The following is a 20,252-nucleotide window of genomic DNA, read 5'->3' as shown; positions in this document are numbered from 1 at the left end:
CAATAAAATCAAAGGTTTTGGCTCTTTGAAGGTGCTCATGCCACGCCTGAAAGACATGCTCTAAGTGTTTTATTCCTATCCATCAGCTCCCAGAGTGGTGAAATTCGTCACCAGCCTCAACAGCGTGGTGTCTGAGGAAGGAAAAGAGGCCGTGTTCAAGTGCACCGTCTCTCCCAGCGACGCCGTGGTCACTTGGCTCAGGAACGGCGTCAAGATTGAAGCCAGCAAGAAGTATGTGATCTCCCAGAAGGACACCAACCACAGCCTCACCATCACTGACCTGACACTGGAAGATGCAGCTGAAATCTGCGCCAGTGCTGAGGGTGTGGAGAGCACAGCCAACCTCAGAGTCCGAGGTGAGAGGTGGTAATGCCCCTTTTTACAGGCTGCCCTGCCCACGGGGTTGGAACTAGATGATCCTTCCCAACCCAAACCATTCTATGATGATGATTATTTTATAATAATGTGTAGTAGGGAAATTCTGCCTTTGCATCGTTGAATAGGAATGCTCAGAACACTTTGGGACTGGAGATATATGAGCCACCGTCCTAATTTTCCTCTGAAAACCTGTTTTCTGGATTATCTACTTTCTTGCTAAAATTTCTTCTCCTTTGGCAGAGGCCTCAATCTCGTTCAAGAAGAAACTGGAGCCCAAAACAGTTGAAGAGAGGGAGACAGTGACCTTGGAGGTGGAGCTGACCAAGCCTGCAGAGGTGAAGTGGATGAGGAACAGCATCGTGCTGAAGCCCAGTGACAAGATAGAGATCAAAGCTGAGGGAACAAAGCACACCTTGGTGGTGAAGGACATCTCCTTTGCAGACAGGGGCTTCTACTGCTGTGAGAGCCCTGATGACAAGACCCAAGCCAAGATCAACGTGGAAAGTAAGTTCAGTGATCTCCAGTTCTATAAATACCCTGGACAGGGTTTGGAGGTGGATTCTGGTCTCTGCCATTATCATGGAGACAGAGGGACACAACCATGTGCTTGGCCAACAGCCAAATGACCAAGTGGAGGTGAAAGAAAGGGCAGCAAACAGAGAATGTCTGGCTGACTGCTCTGGCCTGCATCTCATCCCACCAGCTTTCAGTCATTCTGTTGACCACCAAACTTCTTACCCATTCTTCTCCTTCCTCTGAAATTTCCCACTCTAGTGGCCTCTATGTTTTTCCTTTGTATGTTTTTTTTTTTTAGCAAACCATTCCCTCTTCAGCCATTCATTGTCTAAATTTTCCTCTGCAAGTGACCTCTTTCAGAATGTCTCTTTATGTTCGGTCAGGGTCAGAAAAACAAATTATTGGATTATCTCTGCTAAACATGCATTAGGAAGGTTGAAATATTCCCAGGAGACCCTTTGAGAATATAAGGTTCTTGTAAATAATTCATGGCTTTTTAGAGGGTTGGGTTGGGGGTTTAGGGTTTTTTTTTAATTGATGTTTTTAGTGGTTTGGTTTTGTTTGGTTGGTTGTTGTTTTTTTTGTTTGGTTGGTGGTTTTGTTTTGTTTTGTTTTTTTTGTTTTTAATTGGCAACTTAATTACTTCTAGTGGTGAAACAAGTTTAAATACTAAATCCATTTTACTGGCTGATAGGACATGGATATCTTGTCATAAGAACAGGTAAACCACAGGTGCTTTACTCCCCCCCAAGCTGTGAGGTGTCAGCACACTTTGCACCATGTCACAAATTTTTTTTCCTTTTACTAAAGGCTTTTCTCTCCCCCTGCTACTTCTTTCCATTGTTTTATCCTAGTTGGAGAACTGCACAATATTGTAGTGCATTAATTTTATTGGTTGTTTTTTTTTTCTTTTTTTACTAAACCTGGTGGACCTTGATAGGAAATGGACCAGATTGCCCTTTTTCTGTGATATTTGGTTGACCTGTTTGTCAACCAGCTGAAAACATCCATTTTAAAAATAGCAGCCATGTGTGGTCGTGGGCAGGTTGTATTTCCTGTAAAAATGGTTGTTTAATTGGCAGATACCAATTAATTGGCAAGCACCTGCATGGGGAATGGGGAAATAAGCCATTTTGGAAATCCTTGGGATATTTCACAGCTGTCAGTTGTGAGATCTCCAATTTTTTCACTGTGTTTTCCAGTGAGGCAGATCAAGCTGGTGAAAGGCCTTCAGCCCCTGGAAGTTGCTGAGAAAGGCACTGTCACCTTCGAGGTGGAGGTGTCACATGAGGACGTGGAAGGGACCTGGCAGAGGGATGGAGTTCGGCTCAAACCCGCACCCAACGTCAGCTTTGGCGTCCTGGGCAAGAAACACTCACTGACTCTTTCCTCGGTGGCCCTTGAGGATGCAGGGGTCATCTCCTTCAAGGCAGAAGGCATCAATTCATCAGGGAGACTCACTGTGACAGGTACACTGACCCAAAAGGCTCAGACTCTGCTTGGGGTGGACATGGTTGTTCTTCTCCTGACCTGGAGAGCAAACTCGAAGAGGTCAACCAGCCGTCCTTGTAACTGCAAGGGGTGTTAAGCACTGGACCACCACCAGTAAAATACCCTTATATCATCAGCATTATTGTAGCATCACTTTCCACAGAACAACACGTGATAAAGTGCCCAAAACGTGATGATCCTGTTGTCATGGGTTTTATTAACCATGGAAGCCAGGCCTTGCCTACCCATTAGTGCTCGTGTCAGACATCCTCCTGCAAACCTCATTCCCCACTCATTGGACCTGCTCTTTGTTGTTTTGTGTTTTGTTTTTTTTCTCAGAATTGCCTGTGAGAATTAGCAAACCTCTGGTGGATGTCAGTGTGACTCAGAAACTCAAGGCCACATTTGAGTGTGAGCTGTCCAGGCCCAACGTGAATGTGAAGTGGTTCAAGGTACGGTGTTAATGGATAGTGGTATTTTAATTCCCTACTTCTCTAGAAGGGAATGAGAGCCTTTATTTTGACTTCCAGGGGATGTGAATCTGAGCCTTGGCAATACAGCTCTTGGCATTGCCCTCTTGTCCTTATGTTGATTTACTCTCCCACTTTACCACTGTTTTTTATTTACTGGGTATGTTTTTTGGCTTTTAAAGTTAAACTTCTTTATTCCTGTACAAAATGTGAGTGCTGCTGTTATAACAATGCAGTTTTGTGCTTTACTTCATCCCTAGCAGTTCTCACCCAGCATTTATAAGGTCTTTTGTAACTGTGGTTGAAGGGAAGCCTCAATTTCCTTTGTCAGTGAAAGTCCAGTTCCCTTTCCCTTGACATGTTGTGGATCAGCTCTTGCATTTCATGTACCTTCCTCGGGCTCAGCTGATACTTTCCTTAATTTGGGATAACAACAATTCTTCAAGATAATCATAGAATCACAGAACAGTTTGGGTTGGAAGGGATCCTTAAAGGTCACCTAGTTTCAACCCCCCTGCAATGAACAGGGACATGTTCAGCCAGATCAGGTTGCTCAGAGCCCTGTTCAACCCGACCTTGACGAATGGGACATCCACCACCTCTCTGGTGCCTCACCACCCTCATTGTAAAAAACTTCTCTCTTATATCTAGTCTAGATCTACCCTCTTTTAGTTTAAGATCATTTGTGTCTGAAGGGGCTTACTGCCAAACCCTGTGCAGTGTTTTAAGCCTTCAAATAGGTGTCTGAGACCATCAAAAAGTTGTGTGAGTTCTTCAGCCACTCCAACTTGTTGAAAGCTTTTGGCCATGCTGATGTTTCACCGCATGTTCCATTAAGTCCAACGAGGCAGGTGAACAAAGCACAGCTCTGAATGTCTGTTTTGCTCACTGCAGATGTACAAGAGGTTGATGGTGATCTGGTTTGGCCTTTTCCCCTTCTAGGATGGGAAGGAGATCCGTCAAAGTCAAAACGTGGGGTTTGTTTCCCAGGGAAATAAGAGAAGCCTCATTATTCACAAGTGTGAATATGAAGACCAGGGAACCTACAGCTGTCAAGCAGCTGAAGACAAGACATCAGCTACTCTAAAGGTTCATGGTATGTTTGGCTGAAGTAGGAAATTACATTTACTGCAGTATTTTTGGCCACACAGCGAGAAATTCTTTGTGGACAGTTTATGTATTTCACAATTGCCCATTTTGGTTAAGTTTCTCTTCCCAGTGAGAAAGTGCTGGCAGAGCTCTTCTGTGCTTGCTCTATCATTCCAGTAAAAAAAATATTTAGTTTTCCATTTATCTTTAGTTATTTCTATTCTCTGGAATTTCAGTGGTGTTTCTGGATTGACACATTAACAAATCCTGGACAGCCTGGCACAAAGCAGGGATTCAATGGCTGGTGCTGATGTGGTTTGGTTTAATTTCTGCCATTGTCACGGAGGGACTTTGCCTGAACAGGGACTGGACAAACTTTGGGTATGAGCTAAAGAGGTGCCCTAATTTTTAGGTTGTAAATGCTAAAGAGATGTATATTTTTTCTGCCTGCACCTCTCCTTTATGCACCAAGCAGCTGCTCAAGCACCAGGAGTATTTGGTCACCAGGCTCTGAAACACCAGAGATAAGCTGGTGCTGAGGGCAAGTTACTCAACAGACAGGTTTACTGTGCCCTGGCAGAGGTTATTTCCCAGAGGGACATCTGAAAAACAGACCTTGCTGAAAGATAGAGCATCCTTCTTATTGCTTACTAGCTGCTGTCCTCATGTGGCCGTTTGGGTTTAGCAATATCTTCTCAAACGTATGCCCTGTTTCCTTGCTCTGTTGAGCTCCCCCTTTTCTACCTGATTTTGTGGTTGGGAAGGGTTGTTGTTTGCATTTCTCTGCTCCTGAGGCTGATCCAAGGGGTATCAAGGCCTTCCCTTTCAAAAGGAAAGGGCTGCAATAGCACAGAAGTACGGATCAGTTCTGATAAAATGAGTGCCGAGCTGCAAAGAGGATTATACTGAGTTCAGAACACTCTGCAGAAAAGGCTTTTCCTAGGTGGAACAGGAGAGCATGAAGAGGAGCACATGAATGAGACAGATTTATAGTGACCCTCAAAACTGTAGGCTTCTGTTTAGTTTTTCCCTGGCAGATTTTCTTGCATTAATACGTTTAACTTCTTTTAAAAGCTGTATGAAGTTCCAGCACTCACAAAATCCTTTTACAGTGAGCTGGTAATTCTACCTGCCAGTTCAAACATAAAATATATTCACTTTCTTGAGGTGAGAACTCCCCAGGAAGGGAGGCTGGACTAGAACAAAACACAATCCCATTTTTTAACATGCAGTTATGCAGAAGGTAAACACCCCACCCTCAGGTATGGAGAAACCCAAATAAATATTTCTCTCATTGGTTTCACAGCCCGAGATATCAAGATTGTAAAGCCACTGGAAGATGTGGAAGTGAATGAATATGAGAGTGCATCCTTTGTCTGTGAGATTTCACATGATGAGGTCGAAACCCAGTGGTACAAAAACGACAACAAGCTGAAGACTTCAGACAATATCAAAATGCGACAGGATGGTAGGAGGGAAAAGAGGGATCTCCTTCTCAAGTGGGGGTGTGTTGGGATGGGAGACTAGAAAAAAGGGTGTGACCTCCAAAATCAGGTTAAGAAGGTTCAACAGAGGGTCCTGCTTTGGTTTTGGGGCTGCAGCTGTGCTGGGATAGTGTTGTGGTTGGGAATTTAAACAAGGCAGATTTGGTGTCATCCCAAATGACAGCAGTGGGTAGGAATTCATATCATCGGACAGTGGGTGGGATTCTTCTGCTTCAGGCACTTTCTCAATGATGTGAGGGTCATGTTAAGTCAGCCTTTGGAGGAGTTGAGCTTGAGTTATCCTCTGGTATGGGGACACGGGGGAATGGTTGGCCCTGCAGCCGTGAGAGCAGGTGGTGCTGAGCTCAGACCAGATGGGGGATGCTCAGCCCGGCAGATCTCCTCGGAGGGTGAAGCTGTTTGCTCCAGGGAAGCTGAGCAGTGTCTGGTTGTGTGTCTGTATTCAGGGAAGACCTACTCGCTGACCTACGCCCGTGTCCAGGTGGAGGATGCGGCAGAGATCAAATTTGTGGCAGAAAAGGCAGAATCTCACGCTCAGCTGACCGTGAAAGGTAATCGCGATTTTCGTGCCAGTGCTGCTCGTGCTCTCTCACGTTACAAACCAACCAACCTCCCCGTGAAGAAAGCTAAACAACACCTGCAGCTCCCAGGGAAGGAAAAACTCCTGCCTACCTTACTGCCCATCAGATATCAGCCTGGGAATTTACTTCGGCTAAATAAGAGTTCATTTTCTCAGAAGGCTGGTTTTGTACCTTTTAGACATTAAAAGTTGTGCGAGAAATTCAAGGGACAAAAAGCTGTTGCTTTTCTCTCCTACATTTTCACTTTCTTGTGTATGTTATAATAGAAAACAGTATTTTTTGTGAGTGTTTAACTAAAACAATGTGGGAAGAGAGGGAGAGAGAAGGAAGACATTTGAATTAACCCACTGATGAGGAGCTCAGTAAATAGGAGATCAGTCCCTGGCTTTGCCACAGCACTGCTGTGTAGTGTTGAGGAAATTACCTTTATCTCTGCAGTTCAGCCACTCAAGTGGTAAAATAGGGAGGAAAAACTTCCCTTTAATCAGCTCTTTACTTACTGTGTGTTAGTTGAGTGCTGAACATACTGGGGATCCCTGCCAAATAACTGCCCACAAAAGAAATATTCCTAATGAGTTTTTAATTGGAAACTGTGCCGATAACTCCATTTTTTTTTTTTTACCTCTTTTTTTAGAGCTGCCTGTAAAAATAGTGAAGCCTCTGAGAGACAAGATCGCCCTCGAGAAGCACCGGGGGTTCCTGGAGTGCCAAGTGTCCCGTGCCAACGCCAAGGTCCGGTGGTTCAAACGGGACGTGGAAATTCACCCCAGCGACAAATACGAGATCGTGAGCGAAGGCGTCTACAGGAAACTCATCATCAATGACGCCGACTACGAGGATGAGGACACCTACACCTGTGATGCCTTTGATGACAAAAGCAGTGCTAACTTCTTTGTTGAAGGTAGAGAACCCTCTCTTCGCCCCTGCAAGGAGGATTGGCCGATCGTCTTTGTGTTCGGAAACACGATACCACGGAAAGAAAGTGTTTTTAATTCAATGTTGATTTATTATTAAGTCCATTGGTATTGAACCCTTCTAGGATTATCAGCGCAGGAACATCCTGAAAAATTAATATATGGTATATTCTCCTAAGGAAAGTGATGAAATTCCTGTTCCAGAGAAGCTTGTCAAGCGTATTGCAGGAAGCTGTTTTTTCAGAAGAACGATGCAGTTCCTTGTATCGACATCTGCATTTCAATGAACCTTTTTTTTTTTTTTTTTTGCATTTTGTAGTGCCACAAGTTTGACACCAGGATAGAAAGGTGGCTTTAGAAACAGGGCTGGGAATCAGGAGGTATGGATTCTTGAGGCAGTGTGGTTGCAATCTCACTGTCTGACCTGTGACCAGGTAGATATAGTTGTTTTTATGTAAATATATATATATATAGCTGGTTTTATACATATAAAAGGATATTTTAAGGCCTTTTGGGATAATAAGTTCAGTGTTGAAGAGGCGTCAGTGTTCAGGTTGATAATGGAAAAGTTTTCATGACTCCTGAATCCCTGCTCTCTCGTTCCATGCAGAGCAAGCCATTAATATCGTGAAGGAGTTGTGTGATGAGGATGTGACTGAGCCTGAAGAAGCCAATTTTGAATGTGAGACATCCATTCCATCCGTGAAACCCGCCAAGTGGTTTCTACGTGGAGAAACTTTACAGCCTGGCAGAAACTTCATCATGCAGCAGGAAGGCACCATCCACAGGCTGACAATAGTGAAAACAAGTGCTGATATGACAGGAACCATCCAGTTCTCCATTGGCAAATCAAAATCCACAGCAAACCTGCTTGTCAGAGGTATTGTGACATGTCCTGACTTGAATTAGAAAGCAATTTGTCATACGTGCTGTCTAATGTGCAGTATCCACTGGGTTCTTGGAAATGTGTGGGTACCTGGAAGATCTGCTTAGTTCCCAATTGTAATTTGCTGGGAACAATGTTGGATGCCCTAAATGAGCCAGCAATGTCTTAGGAAGGGATCTGATTAAATGACTTTGGTGTCCTTGGTATTCAAACCTGATATTAAAATCCATCACGCTAAAACTGGTTTGGGATTTATTTTTGTCCTCTTGACTTTACCAAAGAGGACAAAACAGATGAAATTTGCCAGGAGAGTTTATTTTGTCCCATTTCTGAACTAGACAAGTTTGATAGCTCATTTACTTAATTCATGTTGTCATTGACTTGATCCAAGACAAAGCTTCAAGGCTTTTTATCCTCCACTGTCACCGTGGCAAATATGTCCAATCACATCCTGAAGTCCTTGTTTTGTCTTTAATTTGCTCTTACTTGAGTAAAAACTTCAATTATAGAGCAATTCTGTGGGCACTGAACCAGAATTGGACCATGAATTTGGTGGTTAATGTGTGATATTATCTTATAGAATGAAATTTGTGGGATCTATAGATCACCGTGATGATGTAGCTTCAAAGCACATCAGCTCTATGAGACACTTGAGCGGTTTGTAAAACACTTGTGAACATCATACATGAGATTAATCAGCATGAAATACAGATTAAAAACCTCCTTTTTCTCCAGATTGATCCTTTGTTCTTTCCCAACCCTGCAGATTACCACATACAGATCACCAGGAAGCTGGAGGACAAGACCGTCCTGGAGAAACACTCGGCCGTCCTGTCCTGTGACTTCAGGCCCTCTCCAAAGATTGTGAAGTGGTTCAAGGACCACGTGCTCATCGAGCCCTCTGAGAAGTACAAGATCAAGCGGGAGCAATACTCAGCAGAGCTCAAGATCTTGAAGGTGAAGCCTGAAGATGCCGGAATGTACAAGTGCCGGGCTGGGAACGCAGAGACCAGAGCCACGCTCACCGTCGAAGGTACGAGAGGTTTCCAGCAGCAGGGCTTGCCTGTTGCATGTCTTCAGGGCTCACTGTTTCACTCTGGGTTCCTCTTCTTGAGGAGAAGTGGATTCCCACGTTTATCTTATAATTCTATATAAATACAATGTCTTATAATTCTATATAAATGTAGACATTCCATGATACTGAAATCCAGCCCTTACCATGAAGTAGGTGATGCACATGGAAAAGTGCCAGCTGGGTAAGGTAGAAATTAGTGTTTGTCAAGGCACATTATTTTCTATTTCATCAGAGGAATTAGACCTCTGGTGCTTCTAACAAAAAAATGTTCTTTATGTTAAACTGCTACAGGCCGTTGATTCTGGTGGTCTTGGCTGTGGTTTTCATTTCCTGACCACTGTGTCAGCTTTTGTATTTGCTATACATTTTTATATCTGCAACAGATACATTTTATAGCTGCTATTTTATATCTGCATATATTTGTTATTCATAATGACGTTCTCCTCCCTCATCTGGGCGTAGAACTGTGTTTAGCCAGTTCTTCCCCTCTGGTGAAACTAAGAAAAGCTGTTCACTGCTTTCGGCAAGACTTGTTGATGAGCCACAGAATCATTTCTAAAAGCCCAGGGAGCACCTCTTGTTTGCAGTTTGGCCTTGCAGAGGTTCTTCACTGAATGTGTTGTCAAACACTGAAATGGGCTTCCCAGGGCAGTGGTGGAGTCACTGTCCCTGGAGGCATTTAAAAGATGTGACACCTGGGGACACGGTTTAGTGGTGGCCTTGGCAGTGCTGAATTAACAGTTGGACTTGATGATCTTACAGGTCTTTTCCAACCCTGATGATTTTATGGTTCTATTCTATCTGAACAACAGAATTATTTAATACTCCAAACCCCTTCTCTGAGTTGTCTAATCCTTGAGAAACAGCATTCCCTGAGCGGAGAAACTGCAAAAGAGAAACCTCTGGCCAAGGACTGGGAAAGAAAAGAATCAAACTTGTTGCTTCTTAAACCTGAGCAAGCTGCTTAATCTCTTTGTACTTTTCCTTTGTGGCCAAAATCATTGCCTTCATCATGTCCTGTGTCACAGTTTCACTGGAAGAGAGTCAAGGACAATTTGATCATAACATGTTTGTATGTGTGCAGTGACTAGAACTCAGGGGTTGGAGCTCTGTGGGATACTTAGACATCTCTGTAACATCATTTTAGAAAGAATGACTTATTTTTAAATTAAAAAGGGAAAGGAAAAAAAAAACAAACCTGATTTATGTATAAAAAGAGAACTGAAGGTTCTAGACAATATAGTCTTTTTAATGGATTTTTTTTTTTTTGTTGGAGCAAATGCAGAACCAAGCAGATGAAATTAGGTGATCCACGGTGTGAAGGAGACCAGACTAAATCATCTGATAAACCCTAAACAGTATGAAATTGTCAGTGGTAACAGCTGATTTATGATAATGGTGGTGATGGTGCCCCTTGGTCTCCCGCAGCCCGGAACGTGGAAGTCCTCAAACACCTGCAGGACGTGGAAATTGAGGAAGACAGCTCTGCCGTGTTCTCCTGCGAGCTGTCCCACGACGACGAGGACGTGGAGTGGTTCCTCAACGGCACCCTCCTCTACACCAACAACTTCAACGACATCAAGAACGTTGGCAAGGTCTACACGCTGACCATGAAGCAGGTGAAGCCTGAGGACGCTGGCACGGTGACAATGAAGTCAGACAAGGTGTCAGAGAGCGTGAGGCTGAAGGTCATAGGTGGGTCGTGATCACATTCCTCCCGAATGCAAATAAGAGATGCCAGTGAGATATTATTTGCCATATCCACGCAGCAATCCTGCTTAAAAGCTTCGTCCCTCCAGGGCTGAGTGAAAGGCATGGAGGGGTTTTCTTCCGGTGTGAATTTCTCTTGTGGTTGGTGATTTTTCTAAGGAAAATTGTTTTGATGTCCTGCCAAAATTTTCCATAGATCTTTATCATATCTTCTGTACTTGTAGGTCTCTTCAATACTATATAGTTGATAAATTGTTGTTTCCAAAGATTTACGGCTGCAGGGACCTGAGGTTTGGTGTACCCCCAAGGGTAGGGCATGGTGAGTTGGGGGAGGTTTAGGCTGGATATCAGGAGGAAGTTTTTCACCCAGAGGGTGGCTGAGCACTGGAACAGGCTCCCCAGGGCAGTGGTCACAGCCCCAAGCCTGTCTGAGTTCAAGAAGCATTTGGACAATGGCCTCAGGCACATGGTGGAATTGTTGAAGTATCCTGTGCAGGGCCAGGAGTTGGACTCAATGATCCTTGTGGGTGCCTTCCAACTCAGGGTATTCTCTGATTCTCTGCCTTTTAACACATCATTTCTGGAGCTGAACTGAATCAGCAAAGATAAGACAGTTTGCTGCTGTCCTTCATATGTCTTAAAGTTCAGTCACACAGCTGAGTTTCTGTGGTTTAACATGTTCTTGTGCAGCCTCATCAAGTTTGACACCAAGATGAGTAGTGGGGTTGGGATACCATCCACAGGGACCTGGCCAAGCTCGAGAATGGGCCCGTGTGAACCTCTGGGGGTTCAACAAGACCACGTGCAAAATGCTGCACCTGAGCCAGAGCAGCCTCTGTGTGAACCCAGGCTGTGGAATGAAGGGATTGAGAGCAGCCCTGCCCAGAAGGACTCGGGGGTGCTGGTGGATGACACTGACTCAGGTTCTGCTTTGGTGTCAGCAGCATTGCCATTACTTAATCTGTCTTTCAATATTTGACAACGACTGAAAGTGTTTCAGCTTAGATATCCTGGTTGTTCTCTGTTTTTCCTGTTTAACCTTCAGAGAAACCTGCTGTCTTCATGAAAGCCTTGGATGACGTTTTTGGTGAGGAGCGAGGTGTGATTAAACTGGAATGCGAAGTCTCCAAAGAGAAGGTCAAACCTGTTTGGAAAAAGGATGGTGTGAAGATCCCTTCTAGTAACAAGTACGAGGAGATACAGTCTGGGAAGACCCTGTGCCTCCTTATCCATGACCTTGAAAAGACAGATGCAGGTTTATACACCTGTGACATTGGCACTGATGTTGCCAAGTCAAAGGTCAGCGTTCAGGGTAAGTATTGTGGACAATGGCCAGTCAAGGGGTGCTGGAAATATGGGTGGGACTGGTAATTTGGTCTCACATCTTCTCCTGCCTAATCCTCACATAACATTGCAATGTTTGAACAATCCCTGTTACTCGTTGATTTAAGCATCTCTGGTGTTTCTGTGAAAAATCAAGTGTCAAGAATATAGTGACAATGTTTCCTTCTTGAACATCCATAAGGTGCAGACATCTTCCCAGAAGAGGGAATGATTTCTCAGAAAAAAATCCCAACTAACAACAAAAAAATCAACAAACCCCCCTCCAAGCAGCCTGTGTTTCTTATTTTAATTCAAAGTCCATGGTCTATTGAAGAACCCAGCAGTTCATCCTGCCCTCTAATCCTTGTGTCTGCCTAAAGGAAAAAGAATTGTTCGTGGCCTCCAAACTCACGCTGATAATAAGAAAAATTTCGAGTTTGTCTGATTTGAACACGAGGAGTAACAAGTTAAAAAATCCAAAAGTTTCACTTCTCATATAAGCATGGAGAAGAAGCTCGCACATCATCCCAGAGGCTTCTTTTCTGACACCTTTTCTTCTTTGTACCGCATTGAATCCTGATTCTTCCCCACTGAGTGAGCTGTTCTTCATTCAGTCCTTCCATAGCAGAGCCATGAGATTCACATTTCCCTTTTTCTGTAACTTTGTGCTGATTCTGGGTGGATAATACCCGAGAAATCCTTCCCATGTCACAGACGCCTGTAAGGAATGCAGTGTTGCCCTGCCAATCCAGCAGCTAAACCACTCTTATTAAGAGTTAAAAAACATCACTACTCAAAACTATCATAAACCCTTTTTTCCCTTGTGTGTTAACCTGCTTCTCGTCCTCCAGAACTGAACATCGGCATCACCAAACGGCTGAAGAACACCGAAATCCAGCTGGGAGAGGACTGCACCTTTGAGTGCATTTTGTCCCACGAGAGCATCGATGACTTCAGCTGGACGCTGAATGGGAGAAAAGTGGAGAGTGGGGGGAGGTTTAAAGCCTCCAACGCGGGTCGGAAATACACCCTCAGCATCCAAAGGGTGACTCCCGACGATGCCGGGGAGGTCGTGTTCACTGCCCGAGGTCTGACCTCCAAGGCTTCTCTGGCTGTGAAAGGTAATGAGGTCAGAAGGGTACTGGGGGTTGATTTCCTGGGCGTATTTTCATAGGGTTTGTCAGCAAGCACTTGTTGTGATCCGAGTAAATAATAACCTTCATCGTGAGCCTTGAAGAAAGGAGATTTTTCCTCAAAAACAAGAGGAAGGCTGAAACTTTTAATAGATATTTGAGAACTGGCTACGCTGGGTAGTGTGTACAGGTAATTACAAGCCAGACTATCTTCCACATAGATAATCACCCAAGGGTCCCTGGGTGGTCAATGGAGAGAAGAAATAGGTGGTTTTCAGACATAGTTCATAAGCTGCAATTAGTCCTTTTTCATAGAATCAGAGAATCCCAGAATGGTTTAGGTTGGAAGGGACGTTAAAGATCATCCAGTTCCACCCCCTGCCATGGGCAGGGACACCTTCCACTAGCCCAGGTTGCTCCAAGCCCCATCCAACCTGGCCTTGGACACTTCCAGGGATGGGGCAGCCACAGCTTCCCTGGGCAACCTGTGCCAGGGAGGGGCTTTGAGCAACCTGACCTAGTGGAAGGTGTCCCTGCAGGGGTGGAACAAGATGATCTTTAAGGTCCCTTCCAACCTAAACCATTCTGTGATCCCATAATTTGAATTGCAAAAACCTCAACCGTATAGTGATAATGATTTTCACTCAAACGTCCTTTTTTTAATTTTTCCTCTCCAGAGAAACCAACTGAGGTTACAAAACAGCTGGAGGATAAAATATCACAAGCAGGGCAGGACATCAACCTGAGCTGTGAACTGTCCAAACCTGATGTGAACATCAGGTGGTACAAGGATGGCAAAGCAATCCGAAAAAGCCAAAAATACGACTTGCAGCAAGAGGGAACACGGGCCATCCTGATCATCCATGACTCCACGGTCAAGGACAGTGGGGAATACACCTGTGAGACAGAGAGCTCCAAAACAACAGCCAGGATCACAGTGCAAGGTCAGTCGAAGAGTGAAGAGGGGCTGGCAGGGACAGAGGTTGGGGTAAATATCTACAACCCGCTGGAGGTGTTCTTCTCTTCAGTCTCCCTAAACAGGATCAATTTTTAGTTTTCAAAAAACACTATTGGTTAAAAGCTTAAAAAAAATTAGGTATGAAAAAACCAGCTTTTTAGGTACTGAAGAATCTTGTGTGCTGTGTAATGACCCAAAGAGAAAAAGCAATTTTAATTAGTCTGTTGTGAACATGGGACATGAAAACTGTGCATGTTCTGTAACATGAGACCTCACTAGTGCCTGGACAATGGCATTAAGCTTTGCTGGAGATACTTTACCTGATCTGTCCTGTGACAGGATGTTGACCTGGTGATTTTCTTGGATCCATTTCATCTGATAGGATGAGAGGAAATGGCCTCAAGTTGCACCGGAGGAGGCTTAGATTAGATACTAGGAAAGATTTCTTCGTGGAAAGGAGGGTATTAGCATTAAAACAGGAGGTCAGACGTTAAAACAGGAGCATTGTGGAGTCATAATCCCTGGAGGAATTTAAAAGATGTGTAGATGTGGCACCTGGGGACGTGGGTTAGTGGTGGACTTGGTAGAGTTAAGTTAATGGTTGCTGTTGATGACCTTAAGAGTCTATTTCAAACTAAATGCTTTTATGATTCTTTATTCTGTAATTCTCCAAATGGGGGAAGTTGGGAATCCAAGACCACCCTGCATGCTCAGGACTAGTTTGGGTAACAAACCAGTCTCTGTCTCTCTCATTTTTTATTTTTTTTATTTTTTTTCTGATTTGTATTTTTCCTTCCAGAAAAACCCAATTATTTTGTCAAGGAGCTTTCAGACCTGAAGGTCGATGAGAGCGGAACCGCGGTTTTCACGTGCCAGAGCGAGAGACCTGCATCCTCTGTGGTCTGGAGGAAAGGCATCGCCGAGCTCAGGGCCGGCAGGAAATATGAGATGACACAGAAAGGGCAAGACCTCCAGCTGACCATAAAGAACCTGGAGAAAAGTGACAGTGACACTTACAGCTGTGACATTGGTGACGCCCAGTCCAGAGCCAAGCTGGTCGTGCAAGGTACGAATGGGAGGGATGTGACTGTACATCCCATTTCTCCGTGGGAAACATTGTATGCACGGGCACACCCGTTTCTCTGCATGTGGGTGGCAGATCCGTGGATTTTTGGCTCTGGCTTGCTCATGATGTAAGAAATACGTAGGCAAAAATATAGATGTGGAGCTGGACAGGCCAAGCAACTTGAAGCAATTACACCTGGAGTGTTTTGGGTGTGATTTAACCCCAAAATGCTGGTGTGAGGAGGAGGTGGTGTTCCTCTGTGAACATACGATGGACAGGGTTCAGAGAGCCTGCTGTTAGATGGGGGGAAAATCATTCTGCATCCAGACTTTTCTTTGTATCCCTTGATGCCTCTTCCCAGTAGTGGTTTCTGAGAGGTGACGGGTTAATAGTGATCCATAGAATCACAGAATGGTTTGGGTTGGAAGGGATCTTAAAGATCATCTCATTCCAACCCCCTGCCATGGGCAGGGACACCTTCCACTAGCCCAGGTTGCTCCAGACCCATCCAACCTGGCCTTGGACACTTCCAGAGATGGGGCAGCCACAGCTTCTCTGGGCAATCTGTGCCAGGGCCTCCCCACCCTCACAGCCAGGAATTCCTTCCCAATATCCCATCTATCCCTGCCCTCTGGCAATGGGAAGCCATTCCCCTCATCCTGTCCCTCCATCCCTTGTCCCAAGCCTCTCCCCAGCTCTCATGGAGCCCCTTCAGGCCCTGCAGGGGGCTCTCCAGTCTCCCTGGATCCTTCTGTTCTCCAGGTGAACCCCCCCAGCTCTCCCAGCCTGGCTCCAGAGCAGAGGGGCTCCAGCCCTTGGAGCATCTCCATGGCCAGAATCTTTAAGTGCTTCGTGTCCCTCTGCACCTCAGAGGTGAAGGGAACAACCCAACCTCCCCCTGAAGAGCACCACCAGTACAGCAGGTTTTTTTGGCTCTCTGGGCAGTGAATGAGCTGTGGTGGCCAATGCTGGTGGCAGGGCAGTGTTTGAGGGGAGGGAGGGAGGGAGGTCTGGTTGTTACTGTTCCTCACAGATCTCCAGATGGGAGAAACCCTTGAGAGAAAATTGATAAAACAATAAAGAGAACAGGAGGAATGATTCCAGAGCAGTCAGATGGAGATGCAGTGGCAGTGTCCACTTGCTAATTGTTATGTTTTTTAAAGACAAGGGGGTGAAGTCACTCCTCCATCTCTGATCATCTGCTAGAGCAGATGTTGAGAAGCAAAGAAATGTGTTTAATCCCCCTCATAATGCCAGGCTCTGAGCTACCTGAACTCACTGTGAGCTTTCTAACAGCAGCTTTTCTGAGTGGAGAAAATACTTCACTGCCAAGAAGATAAAAGTAAAAAATCCCTCCCTTTACCAGTTTTGTCAGTAGGAGGAACATCACAGGTGTTTTTGTATACAGCAATAACCTTATTTTATGTATATTTATAGTTAGGTTTATCTTTATATATATGTATTTCTATACGTATATATTTATTTCTAGTTAGGTGTATATCTATTTATACAGGCAGGTTTTTGGGGCAGAGGTTTTGTTTCTTTTTACCAAAGCTGCAGTCAGACACAGTCTCCCCTTCCCACTGTGTTTATGGTTGGACTGAGCTCAGAGAAGGTGGAGGCTCTGTGGTCCCATCCCATAGAAATGGAGTTATATTTGCTCTAGAAAAAAACCAGAAGTTGTCATGGGAGGGATTGTCTGCTCAGTGATGTCTAGAGCCCAATAATGCTGTCAGAGACTCACCCTTTCAAACTTTCCAGGTAGTTTAATTAGGAGAAGGTTTATAACACTAGATCTGCATTCTACTTGTTCTGCTTTATGTTTTCTGGTGCTTTAAAGTTGTCTTCATCCTATTTTGGTGTGTGTGTCCTGTATATATTATCTTCCTGTTGAGTGGGTTTTGTGTTCAGTATCAGGGGAATTATGTTTCAGCCTTCTGTATCATGAACATATTTCTTTCTTGGAAAAAAAAACTCACATGGGAAATCCTGGGAGTTTTCCATATGGCTTTTCATGCTAGAAGCAGAAGATTCCAGTAATTGATGTATCTATGTTCCTTTCAGGCCAGAAAGTGCTAATAACAGAAGACCTGGAAGATGTCACTGTGTTAGAAGGAGAATCTGCCACGTTCAAGTGCAGAATCTCTCCCGTAGACTGTAGCAAAGTGCAGTGGTTTTTGGATAAGACCCCACTCCATACCAATGAACTTAATGAGATCCAGTCCCAGCCTGGGGGATATCACCTGCTAACGCTGAGAAAGCTCTCACTGAAGGACTCGGGGGTCATTACATTTGAAGCTGGTGATAAGAAAACATCTGCCAGTTTGGTTGTGAAAGGTAAATCTGTCATTAAAAAAAACCTGCAGGAGAGGAAAATAACGAGCGGAAATAAGCGGGGTTAACGTGGGTAGGTGGAAAAAAAAATAAAAAATAAAAAAGAAAGGACAAAAATGCTACAAATTTAGCCCCATCGTATGTCTATCTGTCTATGTTCAAGAACAGAATTACTTATATACTTATAAATAATGAAATTACAGCTGGAGAATGAACACTTTGTGATCCTGGACAACCCTTGGAGTGTTTATTGGATCTTAGGTGGGAATGTTATTCTGCAGTGATTGGAGGCCTTGTTCAGTTTTCCTTGAGTGGGCTAATAAGGTGCTGATTAATGAGGAGGAATCAGTTAATTCAATGAAAAAAAAATCGAGTGCAAGCAATAAGTTTTAAATTTAGTTTTTTGCTGTTTGAAAGGCAACATTGCATGTTGTTCTCTGCTATGCATTGTTGACAATGGGTTGTTTTCTCTGGAAAAGTTAAAGTGAGTTAAAACTGCAGTGTTAGTCTGCTTCTACGGCAAGGAAACGAAATGAATGCCAAACAGCCCAAGAATGTGGGATTAGAGACAAGTTTTCTTCCTGGAAATGTAAATATTTCTGTTGCCCAGAGATAAAAAACACACTGTCTCCCCCGTGTCAGATCACAGCCTCATTTTTCACAACCACCTCGTTTATTTCAAAGAATATTTTTCTTTTTTTCAGAGTTTGAAAAGGTACCCAAATTTTTCCAACCTACAGAAATGAAAATAGATTATTATGTTTGTGGTTGGTGGGGGTTTTTTTTGTTCTTTTGGGTTGGGTTGAGTTGGGTTTTTTGGTTTTTTTTTTTGTTTGTTTTGTTTTCTGAAGGAAAATGAAAGGTTTTATTTGCAAAAGACTAATATGTAATGTTGTAGTACCATAACCAGGCTTTGGTCTCCTGATTGACTGGATTTTTAGGAATTAAAAAGCACTAAGCTGGGAGGGATGAGATTTACAGTGGCCAATTTAGCTATTGGTATCTACCTTAGGTTACTTCTATAAACTGTGTAGAAAGATAAGCACTTCCAGGGAGTTTCTCTGTCCCACTGGCCTATTTTGGAATTAAATATTTGGTTTCTGGAGGTGTCTGTCACCTTCCAGAGGCTACAGAAACACCCTAAATGACCTATCTGAGCTATCTGTTTGACTTTTAGAGGACTTGTTCTACTGAGATCTGCTCTAGATGAGAGAAATTTGTATTGCACCTCAATTCATGCAGAATTAACTTTTCCACATTCATGTAAAAGGTTCAAACTAATCAGCTACCATGGGAAAAGGCTTAGAAAAATTGTGCTTCAGTCTTATTGCTGTTTACTGGGAAGTGAGAGAGGTTTTATTTATGTTCCTCAGCAGGAATTTTGTCTTCTCAGTTTCTCCCAGATGTCAATGGGTATTTAAACAACAATTTGTGGCATCACTGGTGCTTCCCAAGGACTTAATAGTCACAAACACCAAATTATTTGTCAATAACCTTGACCTGCAGCTTTGATACAAGTAATCCTGGATGCAAACCTCATGGATTACTTGTGATCTGAGAATCCACACCTCTTCTGAAACATCTCAGATGGATTTTATGTGATTCTAGAGAAGCCCTGAGCCTTCACAAAGGAGCTGATCGATACTGGAGAGTGTGAGGGAGAGGATGTGATCCTTCACTGTGAAACCTCCAAATCAGACAGGCCTGTAAAGTGGTGCAAAGGTGGGAAGAGCCTCAGGAATTCTTCCAAGTGCAACATCATCTGGTTGGGATTTGAAGCCAAGCTTGTTGTTCACAAGGCAGAAGAGACAGTGGCAGATGTGAGTGTGAGGCTGGAGCAGCTAAAAAAGCAGTGCAGTTATTCCTGTCAGGGGTAATAACTTGGAGTTATTAATTAATATTATAATTTTGGAGTGATGGTTTGGCTCCTAAATCATCACCTAACATCTAGGTCAGAGTAATTAATGGAAATGAAGAAAACACGAAACTCTACTGAAAAGGGACTTTGTGTCTTTGGACAGAGATGTTTTCATCAAGTTGCCCAGAACAGCACCCAGAGAGGTGAAAGAATTGAAGCAGGAAAATGCTTCTTCTGACCTGGTTTTAACTCTGTGCAGATTACTTGTCTAAGTTCTCTGAGAATCATGTAATCCTGGAATGGTTTGGGTTGGAAGGGACCTTAAAGATGATCTCGGTCCAACCCCCAAGGAGAAAGCAGTGGGTCAGCAGAGGACAGGTACCTCTGCAGGAGATCCACCCAGCCTGAGAGGTAATCCAGAGAAAGGGTAAATCACCTCCTGAATCTGTCTCCTAAAAATGGACAAAGCCAAGGACTGACACATGAGAGGAAGAAACCTTGTGTTCTCCCCTGTGGTAAAGGAGAACAGCAAACTTGCAAAGTGCAGCTTCTCCTGGGGAAGGGACTTGAATAAAACAAGATTGAGCTGAACCACTACCCCAAAAGAGGGAGTCTATGAAAACTAAAGACCTCGATCTTCTGCAGTAATCTCCCAAAAATCATAGACACTTAGTACAAGAGTGCCATTAGAACATCTCCAAATGTGTATTTTGAACTAAAAAAAATCCAAATAATCTTTAATCCATCTACCTGAATCCCAGAATATAAAATGGGAAGTATGTTGATCCTGCCCTTGTTAACGAGCTCTTAGAGGAAAATGGGTGTTTGAATCCTTTGTTTTCAGTGCAAGTGGATTCAAATGTGTAAATTCATCAAATTTCTGATGGCTCTCTCCAAGGAGGAAGGTCACACCCCTACATTTGTCTGGGTAATTACTTTAGGCAGCCAAATTTATCAGAGCAATG

General features: G+C 43.9%; 1 protein-coding gene across 1 annotated transcript in view; it reads left to right on the top strand.

Annotated features, from left to right (window-relative positions):
- OBSCN (obscurin, cytoskeletal calmodulin and titin-interacting RhoGEF) overlaps nucleotides 1-20,252 on the top strand; it is a 153,024-nt gene that overhangs the window by 49,448 nt on the left and 83,324 nt on the right. Inside the window, exons 18-33 of the mRNA XM_064639721.1 lie at nucleotides 87-356; nucleotides 619-882; nucleotides 2,097-2,363; nucleotides 2,725-2,837; nucleotides 3,798-3,951; nucleotides 5,251-5,412; nucleotides 5,896-6,000; nucleotides 6,665-6,931; nucleotides 7,555-7,824; nucleotides 8,597-8,863; nucleotides 10,334-10,600; nucleotides 11,661-11,927; nucleotides 12,790-13,059; nucleotides 13,749-14,015; nucleotides 14,829-15,095; nucleotides 17,160-17,432. Coding sequence (XP_064495791.1) covers nucleotides 87-356; nucleotides 619-882; nucleotides 2,097-2,363; nucleotides 2,725-2,837; nucleotides 3,798-3,951; nucleotides 5,251-5,412; nucleotides 5,896-6,000; nucleotides 6,665-6,931; nucleotides 7,555-7,824; nucleotides 8,597-8,863; nucleotides 10,334-10,600; nucleotides 11,661-11,927; nucleotides 12,790-13,059; nucleotides 13,749-14,015; nucleotides 14,829-15,095; nucleotides 17,160-17,432 — 3,750 coding nt within the window. The remainder of the gene's footprint in view (nucleotides 1-86; nucleotides 357-618; nucleotides 883-2,096; nucleotides 2,364-2,724; nucleotides 2,838-3,797; nucleotides 3,952-5,250; nucleotides 5,413-5,895; nucleotides 6,001-6,664; nucleotides 6,932-7,554; nucleotides 7,825-8,596; nucleotides 8,864-10,333; nucleotides 10,601-11,660; nucleotides 11,928-12,789; nucleotides 13,060-13,748; nucleotides 14,016-14,828; nucleotides 15,096-17,159; nucleotides 17,433-20,252) is intronic.

The sequence above is a fragment of the Pseudopipra pipra genome, chromosome 1 (assembly GCF_036250125.1).
Source record: "Pseudopipra pipra isolate bDixPip1 chromosome 1, bDixPip1.hap1, whole genome shotgun sequence".
Lineage (NCBI taxonomy): Eukaryota > Metazoa > Chordata > Aves > Passeriformes > Pipridae > Pseudopipra > Pseudopipra pipra.
This window is presented reverse-complemented; position numbering and strand designations above follow the sequence as displayed.